General features: G+C 41.4%; 1 protein-coding gene and 1 pseudogene across 1 annotated transcript in view; both read left to right on the top strand.

Annotated features, from left to right (window-relative positions):
• The window catches only part of LOC145415652 (glutamate receptor 1-like), a 1,336,600-nt gene that overhangs the window by 1,190,840 nt on the left and 120,656 nt on the right, over positions 1-25,104 (top strand). Inside the window, exons 9-10 of the mRNA XM_080284869.1 lie at positions 21,510-21,620; positions 22,879-22,990. Of these exons, the coding sequence (XP_080140995.1) occupies positions 21,510-21,620; positions 22,879-22,990 (223 nt within the window). The remainder of the gene's footprint in view (positions 1-21,509; positions 21,621-22,878; positions 22,991-25,104) is intronic.
• On the top strand, positions 5,623-5,740 carry LOC145415810 (5S ribosomal RNA; annotated as a pseudogene).

Raw genomic sequence — 25,104 nt, 5'->3', positions numbered from 1 at the left:
CACACCCCCCTCTCTCATATACCTCTCCACCCCATCCCTCCATCTCATCCTCGGCCTCCCCCTCCCTCTTCCCCCCTCCACCTCACTCACATACACTCTCTTCGTTAGTTTTTCACCCTCCATCCTCTCCACATGGCCAAACCACCTCAGTGTGTTCCTCATAAAGCTTCCTATCACATCCACATCAACACCACAACGCTCCTTTATATCCTCATTCGTCAGCCTGTCTCTCCATGTGACTCCACAGGCCCTTCTTAAATAACTCATTTCCACTGCTCTCACTCTTGACTTGTGTCCTTCCAACAACGTCCAAGCTTCACTTCCATACGTTAGAGTTGGTATCACAATACTGTCATGTAGTAACTTTTTCACTTTCATGCTCACTTCCCTGTTTCTTATCACTGCTTTCAAAGAACCAGCAACCTTTCTTCCCTGCTGTACACTTTCAAGCACTTCACCCTCCAAACCTCCATCCTTACTCATCACACTACCCAAGTACTTAAACGTACTCACATTTTCCAATGCCTCACCATCCAACCTCGCTGTACATTCACTGACTTCACCTTTCTCAAAGACCATCATTTTACTCTTCCCTACATTCACCTTTAGATTCCGTTTCTTACACACTCTCCCAAACTCATCCACCAAGCCTTGCAGCTCCCCTTCGTCTTCACTCCACAACACAGTATCATCTGCAAACAACAGTACAGGGAGTTTCCAAACACTACCCTCTCTCATCAGGGCCACTCCAACATCCACCACCCTACCTTGTACCTCTTTTATTACCCCATCCATGTACAAATTGAACAACCATGGAGACATGACACATCCCTGTTTCAACCCAACTTTCAAAGAGAAAAATTCACTTAGTTCACCATCCACACGCACTGCAGCCTTCGCACCATCGTACATACTCTTGACAGCATTCAACAACTTCCCATCTACTCCATACATTCTTAACACTTTCCACAATCCTTGTCTATCCACCCTGTCATATGCTTTCTCCAAATCCATGAAAGCCGCATACAACTTCTTTCCCTTCTCTAGGAACTTTTCCACTAAAGATCTAAGAATGAATATCTGATCTACACAACCTCTTCCCTTCCTAAAGCCTCCCTGTTCTTCTGCAACTAATTTCTCTGTTCTTTCTCTAACTCTGTCAATAAGTATCCTACCATACACTTTTCCTATTGTACTAAGAAGACAAATGCCCCTATGATTACCACACACTTCTTTTTCCCCTTTTCCTTTGTACAAGGGAATAATTATACCTGACTTCCAATCCTCCGGGACTCTACCTTCCTCCCAGGCCAATCTGCACATCTTCCACATCCATTCTACTACTATCTCTCCCCCATGCTTCAGCATTTCACCACACACTCCATCAATTCCTGGGGCTTTCCCTGATTTAACTTTCTTCATTGCATCCACAACTTCTATCCTACTGATTTCTTCATGTCTTCTCACCTCCCTCCTTCTCCCAGCCATTCCCCAGCCACTTATACTCGCATTACTTCGATCCTCTACGTTCAACAAATCCTTAAAGTGTTCTCTCCATCTGCTCACTTTTTCTCCCTTCTCTACTAGTAATCTATCATTTTTATCTTTCACTCCCCTGCTGACTTCACTTCCACCCTGTCTTACTCTTTTCACCTCTTTCCAGAACACTTTCTTACAGTCCCTCCACTTTACACTCAAATTCCTTCCAAATTCCTCATCCACTCTCTTCTTACTCTCTCTTACTAACCTTTTCACCTCTCTCTTCCTTTCCACATATAACTCTCTCTTCCACCTCTCAACTTCTTCCACGCCCCTATTTCTCATCCATTCATTGTATGCTTTATTCTTTTGTGCCACAGCCTGTTTCACCTCTTCAGTCCACCACGCTGTTCCTTGCACCCCCCTCCGTCTTCTCTTCCTTCCACACACCACATCACATGCTGCACATATTTCTTCTGTAAATATCCTACTTACACCTTCCACGTCTCCCATCTGCTCCAATTCATATTTGCCCAATCGTTCCTCCACTTCTCTCTTATACTCTGCCATTTTCTCATCCTCTTGTAACCTTTCCACTCTCCTTGCAACTGCTCCTTCCTCTCGTCTTTCCCTTCTTCTATTCCTCCATCTTACTTGAATCCTAATTCTGGCCACCACCAAGTAGTGGTCAGAAAGTCCGCTCCCCCAACCTCTATAAACTCTTGCATCCATTAAACATCTTCGCATCCTTTCATCCACACACACATAATCAATCATTGCATTCCTTTCATTCAGTTCACCACCCACCCTTCTCATCACTCACCATGTATACCTGTGGATCATTTTATGCCTGAAGAGGGTATTGGCTATCACCAACCCCCTTCCAGCACAAATGTCCACTAACGCACTCCCATTCTCATCTATCTCAGCAGGCACACCCACTCACCAACTATTCCATCCACCTTCACATTCCCAACTTTACCATTCATATCACCAATCAAAAACACTCTCTCATTCCTTCCAAACTTGTCCATGCACACTTCTACATTTGTCCAGAACTCTTCTCTCACTCTTCTAGCACGATCTTGCGTTGGCGCATACACACACACAATCGCCCACATTTGTATTCCAACTTTCAACCTTACCCACACAATCCTTGACCCAACTGATCCATACTGTCTTATATATATATATATATATATATATATATATATATATATATATATATATATATATATATATATATATATATATATATATATATATATATATATATATATATATATATATATATATATATATATATATATATAATCAGCCGTTTGAGTATCCACTGCAGGACCAGCGTATTCCAAGCGAAGTGGGGACGATACAGGCAATGTATCTCTACCAAGTGGCTTAGGTTGTCTGGTAGAGATTGTATGTAGAGTGTAAAGTGCTTGTAAGTGTAACTTTTTTTTTTCTTTTTTTCTTATGTGTCCGACTCTGGGCATAGGCTTCACAGCCTGCTCTAAAGGCCCAGTGGTCCTCCTACTTACCATACATCTCTCTACATGTCACCACTTCGGCACTAACACCCACCGTCAATATTGAATACATGCTAGGGCTGTCTCATACAGGACTTGTGTATTGGTATTAGCGGGGGTACTTTTATGACATGTCGGCGAGTCATCAGCCACCGCCTCCCTGTTGTGTTGGAGTGGCTTTGGATGTGTGTGTACTCTGTGAACCAAGTATAATCGGCTCGCACAAGCCGACTGGGTGCATACCTACTTTTATATTAAACCACAGCACCCCTAATGTCCGCCAAGCAATACGTGGCCAGGAGAACGCTCCCAATGTTTTTTGCCCTGGCGGGACACGAGCCCTCACTCTCCAGTGTGCGAAAAAGCACACTTTTTCACTGTACCACAGAGGCCTCATATATCTATATATATAAATATATATATATATATTATTTCCTGTGGCACCCCATGGGATGCATAGGGCCTCGATGAACTGTCTCCACCAGTATTTGTTTCTTGACATCTTCTTCAGTTCCCACCAACACTCCTCTCCTGCTTCTCTTTTCATTGTCCTCAACCAGGTTTCCCTCGGCCTACCTCTACCTCTTCTTCCTCTAGCAGTCCACTGTGGCACATCCTGTATTAAACTGCCTTCTTTTCTATATATGTGCCCCAGCCACTTCCAGCGAGACAGTCTCACATATTCATTAACTGGTTCCACTCTCGTAATATCCCTTACTCTTTCATTTGTAACTGTAATGCCAATTTACCCCAAGAATCCTTCTCAGTATTTTATTCTCAAATCCTAATATTTTCTGATCTGTTGCAATTGTACTGTACCATGACTCATGCCCATACATTAAAATTGGTCTAACCATGGACTTGTAAATTTTCACTTTAGTATGTACCGAAAGCATATTATTATTCTAAACAGATTTCAAGATTCCAACAGCTCGCGTAGCCTAACTAGTCCTCTCCTCAATTTCATTGTTTAATAATCCATTAGATGATACAATCGTTCCCAGATAATTAAAGTTTTCTACATTCTTCACAACATTATTCCCAATGACACAATCGATTTGGTTCTCCACGTTCATAATAATTTCAGTCTTTCCACAATTTATTACCAATCCCACTTTTTCTCCTTCCTCCACCTGACAATCAAGCACCATCTGCATCTCGTAATTACTTCCACAAATCAGGGCAATATCATCAGCATAGTCCAAATCCATCAACTTCTTATTTTCTTTCCAGTTAATTCCTGCACCTGTTCTCCTTACAGCCTTTCTCATAACATAATCCATAACCAAAACAAACAGCAATGGCGAAAGAACACCTCCTTGAATCACTCCTGACCTAACTTCAAAAGGATCACTCAAAGAACCACCCACCATTACCTTACAAAAAGTACCTTCATGCAGGCTTCTAATAATATTTACAAACTTTTCTGGTATACCATAGAATCTCATAATTTTCAACATAGCTACACGTGAAACACTATCAAACGTCTTTTAAAAATCCACAAAAAACATTATAACTGTCATTTTCATCTCATTAGCTTGTTGCATTAGATGCCTTACAATAAAAATCTGATCATTACAATCTCAACCCTTTCTAAATCCCGCTTGTTCTTCTCTTAAAATGTTATCAATTACTACCTCTATTCTGTTCAACAAGATTTTGGAAAAGACTTTTGCAACTACAGGTGTCAAAGTTATCCCCCTCCAATTGCCACTCACACTTAAATCTACCTTTTTTTGGTATTTTTATAATCACTCCATTTTTCCACTCTTCTGGAATTCCACCATTATCCCAAGGCACATTAAAATTTTCAAAAGCACATTCATCAACTCATCATATACAGCATATATATATATATATATATATATATATATATATATATATATATATATATATATATATATATATATATATATATATATATATATATATATATATATACACGGTAGTCAGGACTTTGGCGAAAGCTTTGCCATTGCACTTGACATCCCAAAGGCTTTCGATCGAGTCTGGGATAAATTTTGGGGTGCGGTAGCACAGTGGTAGCGCGCTGAGCTTGTGATCGGAAGGTCGCAAGTTCGAGCCTCCCCCGGGACTACCGTTTCCGGGAGGGGTAGCTCCCTCCTGTAACCCCAGCGGGGCTATATGACCTTAGTTGCCTAGCTCGGGGAATTCATTAATGTTGGTGTACTGATTTAGGGACGCCAGTCGGGATGATGGTCAAATGCCAAGCGCAGGTTCGAATACCCGAAAGGCTGCCAGAGATTATTCAGTCATACAATGCCACTTAGGACACAGGCTTGGAAAGGACGATATTATGAAATATTATTCTAGGCTCGGGAGGGCTAATATAATTCTGGCTGTTTTCCTGGGGCGTATGTTGACACAGGATACTCTGTGAAATTTTTTTCCCTCCCCCAGCTCAACTCCCAGCAGCGTGGAGTAATTAGGAGTGGCAGAGGCTGGGTTCAAAGTTAGGAGCACGGTAACTCGGTGGTAGGGTGTTGGGCTCGTAATCGTGAGGCTGCGAGTTCGCGCCCTGCCTAGTGGCTGCTGTGCTGGGAGGGGTAGCGCTCTCCTGTAACCCTAGCAGGGCTATATGATCTGATGAGGTCTAGCTTGGGGATTAATCCCCTTTTTACACCGCTTCCCGTCCGATCAGCGAAGTTAAGCAACGTTGGGTCTGGTTAGTACTTGGATGGGTGACCGCCTGGGAACACCAGATGCTGTTGGCATCCCTACGTGTCAAGTGGGGTTGGTGGAGGATTAGTGCCCCTCCCTGTAAAACAATTAACTCTAAGCCCTTGACCACCCCGTTTGGGATACATTGGCGTCTGGCAATGGATGGATATACACGGTATAGATAAGTAGCAATAGCTAACTTTATAGTCCACACAAGTGAAAAATCCAAGGTAACACCAGACGAAGTGAACATTTCTCCTTAAAGTATGAAATGAGGGAAGGCCATAGGAGAAGACAGAATTGTAGCAGACCTACTCTCCGATGCAGAAGCAGAAGTACATAAGAGGCACGCACACTTACTTTCTCAGTGCATACAGAAGTTGGAAAATTCTCAAATCTTAGTGTTACGCATGATACTTTGCTTTAGAAAAAAAGGTGACCTAAAAGATCATAGTGACTATTGACCCATTAACTTATTACAAATTATTTACATAACTGTTCACTAAAGTCCTTACAAACAAGATAACAAATCTGGAAGAAAACCAACCTTGTGAGCTGGCAGGATTCTGAAGCGGGTATTCGTCCACTGATCATCTACACACAATGAATCAGTTAACTGAGAAAACTATAGAATATAATAAACCACTGTGTTTCAGCTTTGTTGATTACGAAAAGGCTTTCAAATCACTGGAGAATATAACAACTATACATTCATTCCGGGAACAAGGAGTTAATGACAACATTGTATAACTGCTGGAAAACATATATAAGGAGGGAAATGCTACAGTTAAATTACATAAAAGCTTGGGAAAAAATAAGATTGAGAAGGGTGGATATCAGGGAGAAACAGTTTCACCAAAATACTTACGGCATGCCTAGAAAGTATTTTCAGAAAGCTACACTAGAAGAATAATTGTGAAAATAGATGATGAAAATGTAATCCATTTAGGATTTGCAGATGGCATTCTCCTAATCCAGTGTTTCTCAAACTTTATCACTTCATTCCCCACTTGTGGGGATCTTAACATCCTTGTGGTCCCCCTTCAGTTTTCTCTCAAAGCACCTCACAAATAATAATGAAAAAACTGTTTTGGTGTTTTCCATTTAGGATATTTTATTGCTTACAACTATCAGTCAGAATGTATATTTTGCTGCATATCAGTGGGATAGATGGCACTGTTTGTTTTCAGTCAGTCGACTGATTCCCGGTTGAGTCATGATGACGCAGGTGTCATAAGTGGGTCCACATCCAACCGGTTTCGGCTTTTATATTTTATGTGTAGAAGGGTGCGAAACCAGATTCACATAAATATATTGTGGAAAATGGCAAGAGGACTCTAAGTGCAATTTCATTAACTTTTGAATATGATACAGGGAACACCAGAACAGTCAGAGATTTTTCTTCATAAAGGTCTCTGTCAGCTGAATCATTCTTGAGGTCAAGGAATTCGTCCTGTACATCATCAGTATCAAGAGTGTCAGAGAAAGGATTCTCAACAATTTCCCTTCTTACTCCTTGAATTCTGGAAAGCAGCTTTTGTACTCACTTTCTAAGGATTCCAAGTGCTTAATTACCTTACTTTTGAGTGATGGGTCAAGTAGGTGATCCTCTTCAATCTCATCAAACACAGTTGAATGAGTCTCAAACATGACAGCATTTTCTTCACTCATATTCCTTTCCCAGTTGTGGGATTTAGCAAGAAATGCATGCATACAATCCATGTGGTGAAACACATTTCTTTCCTTGCCTTGCAGTTTTTAATTCAGTCCGTTTAGCTGCTCGAAAATATCGGCCTGGTAGGTATGCATGACACGACTCTCACAACTCCTGGTTGAAGAGACTTAATAAGTCATCCTTCTTTTTCATTTCCAAGAATAGTTTGGGTTTACACCAAAGCTCAGATACTCTGTTCACAGCATTGCCCTTGTGGAGCCATCGCACTCTGGAGTAAAAGAGGAGGGATTCATGCTCTGAATCCATGTTTTCACAGAGTTTCTGGAAAAGGCAAGAGCTCAAATCGCGTGTTTTCACAAAGCTGATACATTTTACCACTGCCTCCAGGATCCTGGAAAGGATACCAGGGAGGGTTTTTGATGCCACTGCAAAACGATGGATCATACAGTGAAACATTTTCGCAATCGGCGCTACTTCCTTGACATGTTTCCGTAGTCCTGATTTTTATCCCAGCATCGCCGAAACTTCATCAGTATTGACATCACAGCAATTAGAGGCTTCACTAAACCCTGCTTCAGAGGTCTGCCACCAGGCTGTCTAGCGTCACCCAACTTCGATTAAATATTTTTGCAGAGTTTTAAAGACCAGTGAAATTGTACCTAATACTAAGTTTATAATCTATCTATCTATCTATAGCCCGACGCCCTAATCCCGCAAAGGGTGGCCGCAGACAAATCGCCTCCAAGTGCTATTTATAGGAATCTTTTTTCGCATTCAATCAAGTGTATATATATATATATATATATATATATATATATATATATATATATATATATATATATATATATATATATATGCTCAGAGAATCTTAGCCAGAGAATCTTAGCTTGGGGACTAAAATAGTGTAGGCTACTGTCTGTTTACATATACTTGAATAAATCGTGTGCAGTTAGTAAAATGAGATTGCCTTCAGGTCTTCTGATGTGTGTGTTTTAGCATGCTTTAAAGAAGTAAGCTGTTCCACTGATATAATGCCTAGTTGGTGAATCAGCCATGTTAATCCAAGCAAACGGCAGGGTGGTACAACACCATAACCATAGCAGAGTACGAGAAGCTGAAGTATAAACTTACTAAACTGTGCAATGGAGCCAAGGAAAATTTTTAAAGAATTCTTTATGTTAGACTTAGGCTACTAAGATGATCATGACGTCCAACAGGACCGTACTGTTACGAAAAGTCGTATGTCAGGCATGGCAGCATATAGAAAGGGGCTGCCAAATCTGCGGCTACATATCTAATTTCTTTTGTGGATATTAATGAATGACAAATATTATAATCACTGTTATTGCTTAATGGATGGTTCTAGTCAAGTTGCCTCGGTTTTGTTTCTATATTATGCTTACAGAGATGAGTAAACTGACGAAAGCTGAGTTTACAAAATGACACGTATATAATACATTATATTGAATCAAAAGGCTCCCATATTGTAATTTCTTTGTAGAATATCATGCCATCTGAGTAACTGGATGAATCAAATATGTTTTGGGGTGTTTTATTTTGTGTCAAAATTATAAAGAAATTAAGCACTGGCTGCTTTTTCAGGGTCTACCTCTTATCTGAGCTGGGCAACGGAAGCGAACCAAGTGGCAGATTTCTGAAATAGGATCTGGTGAAGTGTCTAATTTTCCCAGGCTATTCCGTTAGCTGTGAAGAAAGAAGTCAACTTTTCCATCACATCTAAAGCTTTTGCGGTAGTTTCAAGCTGTGTACAGAACAGATATTCGTCTTTGATGGCATGCATGATTACATACCTAACAAACAGGAGCAGCTGTGCACAAGAACTCACATCCATTGACTCATCTAACTGTACTGCGAACATATCTGATGGAGACTGTTTAATAGCCTATATCACTTGTTCCATGATATCAGCTGACATTTCACTAGTATTCTCCGTTTCACTGTGTCGTCTGACAGGGGGTCTGCTGAATTTTTTATGTACTTGACTCTCCTAGCAACCGTTGGTTATCTTTACAACATGCGGCCTAATTAAGTTTCGCCAATCGTGTGTGCCATTTTTTCTTTGCAACTTCAAGGGAAACGTTATTATGATGCCTCAAGTACACTCAAGTTCGTTTGTTGTAAAGCACCACTTCCATCCAGTCTCTGTTTTTCCCAAACTCTATTCATGGTGCTTGATGAAGCTGGGGTCTTTCTCCCCATACTGAGGGTGGATTGTCGTCAGATGATGTTTCGCTTACAAGGCCTCAGAATCATTCCCCAGCACTTTGAAACACAGGACACACTGGAGTTTCTCGATGCCATCAGCGAGGATTGATGTAAATCCGTAGTTAATGTATTCATCATTGTACTTCCACTTTAATATATTCATCATTGTACTTCTGCGTCTTAGGAACGCTGGGAGTCATCACAAATCTATATTTGAAAAAAGCCAAACAGAAAGAAACAGACGAATGATAAAGTTTAAAATTATTTGGCCACTTGCACCAAAGTGAATTAATTCACTACAGTAATTTAAAATCAATGTCGGAAAAAAAAAAAATCACCTGCGTCAAATGACTATCGTTGAGCCAGCATGAGTTATTTTTAACTACACCCAAGTGAATTAAGTTTTATGCAGTATAAAGTTACTAGTTTTCAGCATTTGATTTTTCTGCAATTAATACCATATTCATTAATTTTGCTCATTATTTTTCATTTCTAATAGATTAGAATAAAATTCAATTAAGACACCTTAGAGATGATAATGCAGATGTTACCACTAGTGCAAGTGAAGCAATCATTGTCTGGCACCATAGTAACTATTAACCCGCAACATCCCATCAGCGTATGGGTACATCATAACTCTTTTTCACACTGAGACCCGACAGTGTACCAGTACGTTTTGCAATTGCGAGGTCCATCATCTGCACATTTTTCAAGTTTCACAGGTGATTTTTGGTAGCCATACGTGGGAGACCTTCCTCTACCCGCTGCAAGGCGGGGACACTCCCAGACCCCACATGACCCCCGCTCGCCATTTTCTCAGTCACTTACCTGTTAGGAGTGACCCAGTGAAGACATGGTGCACTGCAGTCTTTCCGACAACAAAATTCAAGTGGCCCTTGATGCCTTCACAGGCAACAGCAAATCAATGATGATGTGGAGTACAAGGATTATGTGGTGCTGGAGGAAGAAGCGAGAACAGTGATGAGGAGGTACCTTCACCAAAGAAGGTTGAGGTGGTACAAAAAGCTTTTTTTCCACCTGCTAGACATCATGGTCCTCAATGCCCTCTACTTCCACGCCTTGACTACGGGTGCCTCAGAGACCTTTGAGGGATTTGTGAGGGAGCTGTCCCTTGAACTAATCTTCAGATATGCAGAGGAAAGGCCACACCACTGGCCCCACCCTACCACTGCCAGCCAGACTCCCCTACGCCTCACAGGACGCCACTTCCCCAGCATCATCCCTCCTCAACCGAACCGTCCTAGACCCCAGCGCCACTGTCATATGTGCAGTTACTTAAAAGCAAGAGCAGCCACTCAGAGAAAAGACATGAGATGCAAGTGTGTTGATTGCAATGTTAAGACATGAGGTGCAAGTGTGTTGATTGCAATGTAGGATTGTGAGTGGAGCCCTGTTTCCAGGAATACAATACCTTCGTACATTTCTGATACTGTGTGTGCTTGCAATATGTGACGTTCACTATAGTAGTAAGACCTGTAAATATATGTGATAACTGTTATATGAGGTCTAAACTGGTATAATGTTTGTGGGAAAGTATTATGTAAGTTGAAAAATAGATTGCAAGATGAGACAACAGTCACAGTGAGTCACTGGTGCAAGAAATTGGAGATTTTTATGTGTTCAATGAGTGAAACAATGCTTATATCGCCTACATTTGCGTATTAAAACCAATATATTCTTGTACTACATATAAATTTGTACCAAATTAACAAATACCTACCTATTCTGAGTGGTTTGGAATAGTTACCCCTACAATAGAAAATGTGGGAGAAGTGGTGTGGCTCCAGAGAAGATGGTACCAGGTGTGGGGAGGATCACCTGTACAGTGCATTTCTAAGCTCAGGTGAGCACTTTCTTTGTGATTTTCCTTTGTTTCTCATAAAATGCAGAGGTTTCAGCAAAAAAAAAAAATCCAAAATCTGCCGGGATTGGGGGGGTCATTGGTGAAAAATTGGCCGGCATGCGGCTGGTTAAATTTCCTAATTCTCAGCGTGTGGCAGCCGAGGTCTGTCATCTCCTTTACTCATGCAAAGATGAGGTAAAATCATGGTTAAACTGTTTAAAAAACAATGTGAAATATCGTGTGAAATTGCTAAAGCAGCATTACACTTTGCATAGTTATATTTAATCATTACCTGATCATTTTCACACTGTCACAAATTTTGACAGAAAACAGTAAATGTTATCGTTTTTCGTTTTATAAAGGCTCCAACATGCTTGCACGCGTCGGCCTTGGTCACCTAATGGCGGTTTTCCATGCTGCATGATCCAATGCAGCCTCCCTGTTCAGTCCCTTAACCCTGAGGTCACAGTTAATGACCTCGTCCCATGTCTTTCCCAGTCTACCCCTCATAATCCCACCCCCAGTATTAACACTTCTCACCTTCCTCACCCAATTATCATCCCCCATCCTCTCCACACGTCCAAACCATTTCAATCTACCTCTCCTCATCACAACACCAATACACTCCAGTCCCATCCTACCTCTCAACTCTTCCATTGTAATCCCAGCCCCCCCAGACCTTGCACGCAGGGATGCACTACACTTTCACCTAATCATTGTCATTTCTGTACATCTGAGCCGGCGAATATCCTCCTCCTTTACTGCCCAGGTCTCACTGCCATACAGCATTACACTCCTAACACATGCTGCATACAAAGACCCCTTAGCACGTAGGGAGAGTCCTCTCAATGTCAGGAGAGGCAAGAGCTCCCTGAACTTCTTCCAACCACTTCTCACCCAAGCCAAGAGCTAGCTCCAGCCCCACCTCCAGCACACAACATGTCTCCCAAATAACAAAACTCTTTCACACACTAGAGATATTCACTAGCAAGTTCAATCCTTTCATGCCTGACAATTTCCACCTGCTCTCCCTGACACGCCATACACATAAAATTAGCATTATCTCGCAGTCTACCTCTGATACCACTACATCTCTTGTGCACCCATTTATCACAAACACCGCACAAGACGGAATTACTTCCTGCGCCCTTGTGGCAAACTGCACATGGCCACTCTCCCTCTTGTTTGACAGTACCGCCACCAACCCTAGATGTCATCACTTTTGTTTTATCTGCATTTACCCTTAAGCCATTGTGCCCCATACAATCTCTCCACTTCCTAAACCTTTCCTTCGCCTCCCTTTCGTTCTCTGCAATCAACACCAAATCATCAGTATACAACATCTCCCACGGGAGTTCGTTTCTAAAGTCACGTGAGAGGGCTTCAGGTACAATGATAAACAACATGGGACTCAAAACTGACCCCTGATGCACACCAACATTCATGGAAAACTCATCACGCAAATTTCCATTCACTCTTACCTGGGTGCGAGCATCCACATACACAGCAATAACCGCCATAACCAGCCACTCCTCCAAGCAAAGCTTTCTCATTGCCCACTGCACCACCTCTCTCGGGACTCTGTCAAAGGCCTTTTCCAAATCAACAAAAACAAAATACAGATCCCTTCTCCTGCCAACATATTTTTCCTGAAGCTGTCAAACAATGAATATGGCATCAGTGGTCGCCCTACCTGGCATAGACCCAAACTGCATCTCATCAATATTCACTCTTTCTCTAATCATACCTTCTAAAACTCTCTACATTACCTTCATTATCTGATCTAAAAGCTTTATACCTCTATTATTTCCTCTTTCCAGGGCATCACCCTTCCCTTTATACACATTTACAATTACACTCTTCAGCCAGTCATCTGGGACAACACACTCATAAATAATCATATTTATCAGGTCAGTGACTAACCTCAGCCCTATATCTCCCGAGGCCTTCAACATTTCGGCAGTCAACCCAGACACACCTGCTGCCTTCCCCACCTTCATCCTGCCTATTGCCTCACTCACAGTAGCAGCATCAATCAAAGGCCAAGGGCCAAACACTGGATCTGCTGGCTCCAAACCTTCCCTGTCCCAGTCAAACTCCTCATTCAGCAATCGGCTATAATGCTTTCTCCATGCATCTTTAATATCCTCACTGTTCACCACTATCCTACTGTCATCATTCTTCACACACTGCTCACCTATAATATCCTGATTATCCCTCTTCATCAGATTTGCCACCTTAAATATCATATTTTTCCTTTCCCCATGATTTAGGTTATCAAGTAAAAGTCTCTGTGACTTAGACTTCGCCCTGTATACCTCTCTTCTAGCCCTACGCTTGGCAGCCAAGTATTCCTCCTTGCTACCACACTTCTTCCATTCCCGGAAAAGCCTTCTTTTCTCCTTAACTGCAGCTTCTACACCCTCATCCCACCACCAAGTTACTTTATGTCTTGGTGGTCCTCTTGTCCAACCGCATGTTAGATCAGTAACTCTCAAGAGACTGTTCTTGAGGGCTCTGTACTTTTTTTTTTTTTAATGCGAGGAAGAAGGAACCAAAGGCCATGGGCCCGCAGTAACAGTTCCCTCCAAGAGAAATATAAAATACAATAGAGAGCCAAATTCATGATCCGATCATTTTGAGATGCCTGGACACACTGCATTTCAAAGACTGAAGATCATAGGCAGCAGGAAATACAGACAGAGGGAGACAGTTCCAGAGCTGACCTGTTGCATAAATGAAAGACTGGGAGTAACGGTTAACTCTTGCATTAGAGAGTTGGACAGAAAAGGGATGAGAGTTTGCTGCCAGACGGGTGCAACGCACCCGTCGTAGAGGTGGAGGAATGCAAGCAGACAGTTCAGAGGAGCAGTGACCATTAAAGTAGCGATAGAAAAGAGATAAAGATGCAACAGTGCGGCGAAGAGACAGAGGTTGAAGGGAGTCAGTAAGAGGAGAGTTAATGAGACAAAAAGCCTTTGACTCCACCCTATTGAGAAGAGCTGTATGTGGGGAGCCTCTCCACACATGAGAGTTGTACTCCACACAGGGGCAGATAAAACCCCTGTATAGAGTCAACAATTGTGCAGGGGTAAAGAAAGAGCGGAGTCGGCTTAGCACACCCAATCTCTTGGAAGCAGATTTTACAAGAGATGTAATATGATCTTTCCAAGATAAGTCCCGAGTAAATGAAACCCAAAGCATGTTCAAAGATGATGCAGGATTAAGCTGAATATTATTAAACATTAGTGGGTATACTTGTGGAAGATTTTGTCGGGTTGATAGGTGTAAGAACTGAGTCTTAGATGCATTAAAAACAATGAGATTATTTTTACCACAGTCAGAGATACGAGCCAAGTCAGACATTAGGTGTGCCATAGCCTCATCCCTTGTTTGTTGAAGTAACTGTTGAGATGGGCGTTGCGGGAACCAAATGGAATGGTGAAGGGTGGAGTCATCAGCTTATGAGTGGATAGGGTTAGATTTACAGCTTAGAAGATCATTGATGAATAAAAGGAAGAGAGTTGGTGATAGGACAGAGCCCTGAGGAACACCACTATTGATAGATCTAGGAGAAGAACGATGGCCGTCTACAACAGTGGCTATAGAACGACCAGAAAGGAAGCTAGTGATGAAGGCACAGATAGAAGGATAGAAACCATAGGAGGGCAGTTTGGAAATTAAAGATTTATGCCAGACTCGATCGAAAGCCTTTGAGATGTCAAGTGCAATGGCAAAGCTTTCGCCGAAGTCCCGAAAGGAAGATGACCAGGAGTTTGAAAGGTAGGTGAGAAGATCGCCAGTGGAGCGTCCCTGACGGAACCCGTACTAACGATCGGAAAGAAGGTTGTGATAGGAAAGATGCCTTAAAATTTTTCTATTGAGAATTGACTCAAAAACTTTTGAAATACAGGACGTTAAAGCAATTGGACGATAGTTGGAGGGTTGGGAGTGGTCACCCTTCTTTGGGACTGACTGAATGAGAGCAAACTTCCAGCAAGAAGGAAAGGTACGAGTTGACAGACAAAGGCGAAAGAGTTTGCCTAGGCAGGGTGTAAGCACAGAAGCAGTTCTTGAGAACAACAGGAGGGACCCCATCAGGCCCATGTGCCTTGTTAGTACTGAGGCCAGTGATGGCAGAAAATACATCAACTGAAGAAATTTTAATGTCAGCCATGAGGAAGTCAGAGGGGGGAAGTAATGGAGAAACAGCACCGGAATCGTCTAAGGTGGAATTGGAGGAGAAAGTCTGTGTAAAGAGATCTGCTTTATCAGTAGAAGAAATAGCTACAGAACCATCAGAGTAGAAAAGAGGAGGGAAGGATGATGAGGTAAAGTTGTTAGAAAGATTTTTGGCAAGGTGCCAGAAGGAGCGGGAAGAATTCGAGTTGGAGAGTTGAGAGCATTTAGTATGGATGAAATTATTTTTAGTAGAGCGAAGAACAGACTTAGCACGATTCCGGGCAGAAAAGTAAAGATGATGTGATTCAGGGGTGGGTTGGCTCCGGTACCTTTTCTAGGCCCTCTCCTTGTTGCGGACAGCATTAGAACAAGCGTGATTAAACCAAGGCTTTCTTGCGTTAGTCAAAGGATATGAGAAAGGAATGTATGCTTTCATGCCCGAGAGAATAACCTCCATAATGCGCAAGGCACACTCAGATGACTCCCGGCCATGGAAGCAATAATCATTCCAGGGAAAATCAAAGAAGTACTGCCTGAGGGCCTCCCAGTCCGCGGCTCCAAAATGCCACAGACGACGTTTCCCTGGAGGGTCCACAGGCCGTACCGGAGTGATAGGACAGGTTAAGGTAATAAGGTTGTGATCGGAGGAGCCCAACGGAGAGAAAAGATTAACAGAGTAAGCAGAAGGATTAGTTGTGAGGAAGAGGTCAAGTATGTTGCAGCTCTCTCCAGGGCAGTCAGGGATACGGGTAGGGTGCTGTACAAGCTGCTCTAGGTCATTAAGGATAGAAAAGATGTAGGCTTGTTCACCAGGTGGATCCGCCTCTGTCTACAGCTCCCTGTTCAGCCACGACTCTCCTCATCTCGCTATAGAAGGCATCCCTTACTACTTGGTTTTTCAGTTTCCATATTTTCCTCCTAGGTACATAAGTCCTCTTTTTCATCACTCGTTCTTTAAGCACCATATCACAAATCAATAGTTTGTGCTGCTGCACACACTCCTCACTTCCTATTACTTTAACATCCCTCACTAACCTCCTATCAGCCCTCCTAACCAGAAAATAATCTATCCGACTGCTTATTTCCCCCAGACTCATACGTAATTAACCTACTCTTCCTTATCCTAAAATATGTGTTGCACACAATCATGTCTGTTGCCTCCCCAAACTCGAGTATCCTTTCCCTTTCCACATTCCTTATACCATACACACATCCCCCATGTACTCCTTCATAATCTTGTGCTGCTTCACCTACATGACCATTTAAGTCCCCTCCCAAAAACCACTATCTCATCATCCCTCATACCACCTACTACACGTATTAAATCATCCCGAAATCTATCTTTCTCTGCTTCATCCAATCCTGCCTGTGGAGCATAAGCCGATATAATTGCAGCTATCTTTCTGCTGAATAGAATTTTCACTACCAATATCCTATCGCTTACTGTCATAACATTCATGACGTATTCCACCCATTTCTCCGCAACCATCACACCAACACCCCATATCCGTCTGTCCCCCCCTGCCAAAACAACTTATAGTAACAGTCCTTCCCAACAATCTTTCTGGCTGATCCACCCCTGTACCGGACTTCCTGCAAACACGCCACATCCACCCACCTCCGACTGAATGCCACAACAACGTCCCCCACTCTTCCCCTCAAACTTCCCACATTCCATGAACCCACCCTCATTCCCCTGGGTGATTTACTGTCCTCAGGCTTGCTTTGAAACATATTCTTGTGTTTGGTCATAGTCAGTATTAATAAAGGGGGATAGACATACCACAGGCCCCATTCATTGCACAGTTGCAGGTCCAGGCAATGGATCTGGGACCCCTAGCCCACCAGCTTACCAGTGGCTGTGGTAGTGGCCTTGGGGCACCCTGCCAGGACAGCTGCAGGGACACCCTCCAAGTGCGCCTTGGCACTGAAACTATCCCGCCATTATACTCCAACTGATAGGGCAGCCTCCTGGGGTGCTACTCCCAGGTTCGGATCCCTCTCTACTGGACGGAAACGGCAGCCTGGGAACTGCATTGCTCTGTACAATTTAGCACAGGCTCGAGCCCCATCTCGCCGTGGACCCGTGATTTATGCCGGCGGAACCCCCGCCACGCCTCCCCCCAGAAGTCCGCCACTAGGTAGCGGGGGCAAAGTTTTCTAGTCGCATGCCCTTGTTGGTGCCAGCCCCTGTAACATAGTGGGATACGTTGTGTGAAATGTAAAGTGTATATGGTGTAGTGCATAAGATAGTTAGAGGAAATGTTTGGGAGAGTATGCTAGTCTACTCTCCATATTACTGTCACACTGAAAAGGTCAGCAAAGGGGGATGGTTAGATAGCTAGTGATACAGGAGCTCCAGCTCTCCCTATCACCAGCATTCTCATTCCCCTTGGGAGTACCACCTTGTTCGGCCCGTGCTACAGCCTCCTTCTGCAATAAATAAATAAATAAATAAAAAGGGTTTAAATGCAACTAAAATTTTATATATATATATATATATATATATATATATATATATATATATATATATATATATATATATATATATATATATATATACCGAGGATGAGATGGAGGGATGGGGTGGAGAGGTATATGAGAGAGGGGGGTGTGAGTTGGGAGCAGGGCAGTGAAATGGCGGGGGACAGGTCGACTTGGAGGCGATTTGTTTGTGGCCACCCCAAACGGGATTGAGGCGTCTGACAATATATATATATATATATATATATATATATATATATATATATATATATATATATATATATATATATACACTAGCCGAAAAGGTCTGCCCTCTGGGAGGACTTATTCGGCTAGCTCCTGCGGAGTGCTGATTGGGCCTTCGGCCAATCTACCGAATGCAACTTTTCAACACATATTTAATCCTAATAAATTACATACCAAAACACTCACTGGATCATGCTAATCCAGAAAATGTATCATATATGGGAGTAAACCCTAAGGGTGCCGAGTTTATAGGTAACAAACTTACAAACACTCGCCTTTATTATATATATATATATATATATATATATATATATATATATAGTATATGAATGCGTAATCATCCAAAAAACATCAACAATTATAAGAAAGTAGCTAAAAACAGTTTAATGTTTTAAATTTGAAGCCGACTCCACCCTGTATTAATATTTTACATTGTCATAGATTTCAGGTCAGAGTTGCTAAATCTGCATTGGAGTCGAGTTTGGTGAAAGCCATTTGATTTAAAATCAACGGAACATGGTGATTATTTTCAGCATTGATTTCAAATTAGATCGTTGGGTGAAGTGAATTAGTTGAATTTTGGCGTACATTTTAAATAAGTGCTGTATTTCTTTCGTAGACGTGGTCAGTGATAATAACAAACAAATTAATAAATGTGAAAATGAACGGAAATGATATCAATGTAAATGATAGCAATATCAAAGGTAGAGGTGTGATGGGGAGACCACCAGTGACCAGGGAAGGTAGAATACATGAACTATAAAACTAGTTCTTAATACATCTATAGGCAAAGAGACTAACAGATGGAAAAAATATATATGTAAATCAGTTTCATAATACTAATATCAATTAATTATCTCGCACGTAACATTAGAATACTGTGCAGAAAGCAGTAGACATTTCTCACAAACTTACATCTGCGGGCACCAACTGGGGTCGTGGCATGGAGGGAGGTTGCAACAGGAAGCAAGGGAGACCCACTTACATCCTGTACACAGACCAAAGACTGTTGGAGGAAACGCTTCTATAGAGGCGAATAGAACTTTACATATGGTTTGCTCGAAAACAAGTTCACTTCTGCATATAGCATTCAAAGTGTTGCCACTTAGCCATATTTTTTTCTTTCTCACTCATTGGTCCAGCGGTTTTGAATAGTAGGAAGTATACGCTAGAACAAGAGAGCGAGAGGGAGCAAGGCGACAAGCTTAAGAACGTGGCTTCCTCACCCGAGTGCAAGACAGACACTCTGATTTACTACATACTCTAGCCAGCCAATATCCTCCTAAAATCCTGCTGTGGCCCCCTTAGAGGCCATGGCTCCAAGTTTGAGAACCAGTGTCCTAACTTTAGAAACAGCAGCGACATTGCAAGAATTGTTAAATGACCTAAATATTGAAAGTCTCAAAGCAGAACTAAAGGTGAACCAGAGTAAAACTTAAGCAATATTTAATCCAAACGCACCAAAGAGCGTCATCAGAATCGGCAAAGAAATTCTTGAAGAAGTCGAGGAGTACAATTACTTGGGGCAAACACTGAAATTAACGAAAGACTATGATAGCGAAATTATAATAAGCATTACAGTTGGATGGAAAGCTGTAGGTAAACCTCGAGACATCATGAAATGTAGCTTCTCAAGATGTATGAAACAAAGTATGTAACGCATATACAAGGTGGTGCAAAAGTAGGTTGACATTTACCATTTATGCCAACACAAAAGACACATTTTTAGTCTCGTAAGTGTTCAAAGTGTCCGCCCTCACCATTGACACATTCCTGGAGTCTGTCACCCACACTTCGACACATAAGAGTTTTACATAACATAAGACTTTTACAAACATAATAAAACATAATAATGTCAACCTACTTTTGCACCATTCTGTACAGTATATAATCCCAGTTATGACGTAAGATTGTGAGACCTGGAAACTGACAAAATCGATGGAAAATCAACTAATCCGTTCTCAAAGATTAATGGAAAGGTCAGTGTTGGGAATATCTTTAAATGACAGGAAAAGGTTAACTTGGGTGAGAGAGCTGATTAAAGTTAAAGATATTATAGATGTTATAAAAAAACAGAAATGAAGGTGGCCGGTCATGTAGCAAGCATAAGGGATAACCGATGTATTAAGAAACTGACTGACTGCACTCTAGGAGATTGTAAACGTAGAAGAAAATGCCCAGACAGGAGATACGGAGATGAGATACAGAAGTTTGCAGGCAAAACATGACAAAGACTGATTTAGTCACGAAATTCGTGGAAAAGCTAGGGGAGGCCTTCATTCGGCACTGGGCTTGCAAGGGCCTTTATATATATATATATATATATATATATATATATATATATATATATATATATATATATATATATATATATATATATATATATATATATATCCTGAAGACTTCAGTATATTATAATCATCTGAAGGTAGTAATAATTAATTTTAAAAAAATATATATGCTGGTGAGGTTAATCCCCTCACGGCTAAAGGTCCCTATGCCTGAAACAAATTAAATCTTTTGTCTGTTGAAAACACACACACACACACACACACACACACACACACACACACACACACACACAGTACATCAACTCGATGAAAGGGTCAACTATCCAGTCTAATTTATTAAGAGGGTTGATCTTGCTCGTTCCCTACCTCCATACGATTTAGTTCATTTTCGGGGAAGCTCTTAGTAAAGTAATCATAAACAATCTCCATTAAACTCTTCCACTATAAAAGGTGTCCCGGAAGCTGAGGAAAATCGTAGAGTAGTAGCAAGAATGCAATGACAGACGCCCTAGGGCTAATTGGGTGTATGAGATTTCATTGATATGTAAAACTCAGATCTGTTATTGTTTCTGCGGAACAACTATATTCACCTTGGATGAAGCTTCATCCATCAGTCAGGTGACGAATTATATTGTTTTTGGTACCACGAGACGAGAGGAGAGAGAGAGGGAGGAGTTAAGAATGAGGAGAAGGAAAAGACTGAATATTTAAAGATGAAGAGACTCAGAGGGATGAGGCTCTGGAGGGGAATAAGGAGGATGAGTTGGACGGGAAGGGAGTGAGTGGGAAGAGGGGAGGCGGGGGCAGAAGTTTCTGCATTGCAAATTTTATTCATGTTTTTGTTTGTGTTTCAGATCGGAAGGTGGAGTGACACTCGAGGCTTCGAAACATTGCCTGTCAAGTACATGAGCCACATGACTGACCGGGTGATGGCTAATAGGTCCTACATCGTTACATCCATACTGGTACGAAAATGTTTTCTCTCTCTCTCTCTCTCTCTCTCTCTCTCTCTCTCAACAAGGAATGTAGGGTACCTCCAGTCTCCCACTAAAGTATCGGTCTCCTGGAACCGATGTTTTGTAAATGTGTACATACAATGATATGCGTGGCAGGTTCGGTAGACTTGGCATTTCTGACAGTGGTCTGCACCTTTCTCTATGATTTCCTGCGCCTGATAAGCATCACATATTTTTAATTAAGATACCACACTAACATTAGACAACTGTGCAATATTTTGTTATGAAAAATCATTACCACCGCTTCAACCCAACTGATTCAAGATTCTTGCATAATGTCCGCTTGAAAAGCTCGGATGTCAATTAGTATTATAGCATACCTATGTTTGCATGAACGAGCTTACCGCTAAACTACTTCAAACGCACTTTACAGTTATTCAAACTGATCTAATATAACATTCCTCTACATGCACTGAAATGTGCATTATATGGCCATATCAAACTATAGTGTCTTTCACTGGAGTGCACCTCTCCGACGAGGGCATCGTAATCTCCAAACCTCTCTTCATAATGGGTTAGATTGTCTTATCATTGATTAGAGTTTCACAAAAAATGTTTTCCGGATCCAGAATCTGTAATACGATCCGGATCGGTCCCAAAAGATAATAAATTGTTCCATGGGACATGGGCTGTCTAACCACAAAATTTGGTCCAAATGTCTCTCTTAGTTTTTCAGTAATCCTGCTAACAGAAAAACAAACAAGGGTGAAGACATACTCTCCTTGTCGGAGGGAATTAGAATGAAATGGTTTACTGTACAATAGCATTATTTCCCCCTGCACTGAATCAACCCATTGCAGGCTTTTCTAAGGATTAAATCGAAACAGTATCAAAAGCATCCATGTGTTTACAGTCACCATAAAAACATGGTAAAAATCCTGATGCATAACCATTGACATTCACTGAATGGGCCACAGTCTACTGGTATATTTTGCTACCTACTATATTCCTTTGTTATTCTACTAAAGTTTGACACTAAGACTGACAACTCATAACTGACAACTCTCCCGTGCTTAGATGGCAGAGCTAACATTATCCAGGTGTATAGGATTACTGTTCAGAAGGCCTCGTCCTTTGTGACACTGTATTGATTAGGAAAGCGGCTGATGCTTTTGGAGGAGGCCGTACGTCAGGTAAATGAAAAATAATGTGATGAGGATTCATTTTCGGTGGGATGATGTAGTGATCCCGTTTTCTTTCTTCACAGGAAAAACCTTTCTTGATGGTTAGGAAGGACGGTAACCACACTGGCAATGATCGGTACCAGGGATACGCTAAAGACCTTGCCGACATATTGGCATCCTTCCTCAGAATTAACTGTGAGTATTCGAGTTTTGGGTCTTTAGTTTTAGTTGGAAACCGAGAATATAGGTACTACAATTTGTGATTATTCTTGGAGTGCGTGGATAAATTTCTGACGATCATCGCCACAGAGGCCACGCTAAAGGATCGTGTTGAACTTCTGATACCCTTACTCATTTTTTTTTAATTTATTTATTGGTGGTAATGGAAACGCCCACCATCCACTCTTTTGTTGTAGTGTAACCTTCAGATGACCGTTGACCGTACACTGAGTGACAAGTCAAATCAAATTATTTCCTCTACTTTAATCTACGAAACCATTTACTACGCTCGGTGTTAGCTACTTTACTAGATAGACGCTTGATGACCGAGTAGGTGCTGCAACCTAATGGGGCCTGTAAGGGTCTCCATATGAGGATGTCATGGGCTTCTTTCTCTTATTATGGCACTCAGGGATGAAGGAGACTGGCCACCCTTGTCAGACACACACACACACACACACACACACACACACACACACACACACACACACACACACACATCTGTCTATCAATACAGATAGGTGGATAGATGGATTATATATATAATATATATATATATATATATATATATATATATATATATATATATATATATATATATATATATATATATATATATATATATATATATTGCTCAATGGGAGAGACTGGAACACTAAACACTGTAAAATCCATGAAATCTACACGTACAATGTAAGAATCCTCACAAAAGATAACAAACTCCATACCTTAATGACTGCCATAAAGACATTAATTGGGGTATTTTAGGCCTGCGCGAGATCCACAGGAAAGAAGAAAATTTAATTTCACACCAAGACAGCAAGCATCTGTTTTACTACAGAAGAGGGCAGAATGAAAGAGGTATGGTGTAGGATTTCTAATCAACATAAATATTGCAGAGAAAATACTACTTAGCAGTGTGTCTGACGGAATATTATGAATTATAATTAGACTATACAAAAAAATATACCCTGAAAGTAATACAAAGATATTCACTCACTTCCCAAAGCACAGATTAAGAAAGATAAGCATCCTATGACATTTCCCAAACTTTTGGAAGAAGAAAGACCAGATATACTATACCCATTTGAGACTTCATTGCAAAAGTTGTCAGATCGAAACATGCAGAAAATTGTATGGGAAAATTCGGGGTAGGAGAGAGAAATGACAGGTGGAATGATGGTAACATTTCTTTTTTTTTTTTTTTACTTGTCCGACTCTGGGCAAAGGCTCAGGTCCTATTTCTTGGGGGAAGTCACCTATCCCAAGGCCCAGTAGTCCTCCTACACCTCCACATGTCACCACTTCGGCGCTAACACCCACCGTCCATATTGAATACATGCTAGGGCTCATACAGGACTGGTGTACTGGTATTAGCGGGGGTACTTTTACGACATGTCGGCGGGTCATCCGGTAGATCAGAAAAGTCTGCTTTTTAGGAAATTCAAATCCTTAAACAGTTCCCTGCCCCAGCCGGGATTCGATCCTAGGTCCATTAGGACTGCAGGCCGCCTCTCTACCGATTCAGCCACCGCCTTCCCCAAGTATAACATGAATATAATGAACATATTCATCCACAAAAGAATAGGGAGAAAATGGATCTAAAGAACAGGGTGAAACAAAGAATGAAACTGAATTCATTATAGCAGATAAGATCTACACGACCACTAATGTCACAATTATCAACGAAGTAAATATAGGAAGTGGCAATAGAATGGCGGGCTACACAGCTAGATTCAATTTCAGAAACGAAAGAAAGAACTTGATTAAAAATAAAAAGATATGCCCAATTAAAGTAAGCCAAAATAAAGTTGACTTTCAGTTAGGAATAAAGAAGATTTCAGGTTCTAAGTTATCCTTAATGGGATACTGATGTGTTAAAAGATAGACTAACAAAAGTATTAAGGGAATCAGCGGAGGTAATAGGGAAACCTAATATGATTAAAGTCAACAAGTACTAAAAAAATAATCCTCAAGCTCATGAAACGACGACAGGATATGAAAGTAAGAGAAAGAAACAGAAAGAGCAAAATTAAATTAACTTATCAGCAAGAGACAAGGAAAAGACACACAAAATAATTGTCATGAAT

This window comes from Coenobita brevimanus, chromosome 103 (assembly GCF_032717465.1).
Source record: "Coenobita brevimanus isolate Jiangsu-jjx chromosome 103, ASM3271746v2, whole genome shotgun sequence".
In the NCBI taxonomy this organism is placed as follows: Eukaryota; Metazoa; Arthropoda; class Malacostraca; order Decapoda; family Coenobitidae; genus Coenobita; species Coenobita brevimanus.
The sequence above is the reverse complement of the archived record's forward strand: the minus strand, read 5'-3'. Positions and strand labels throughout refer to the sequence as shown.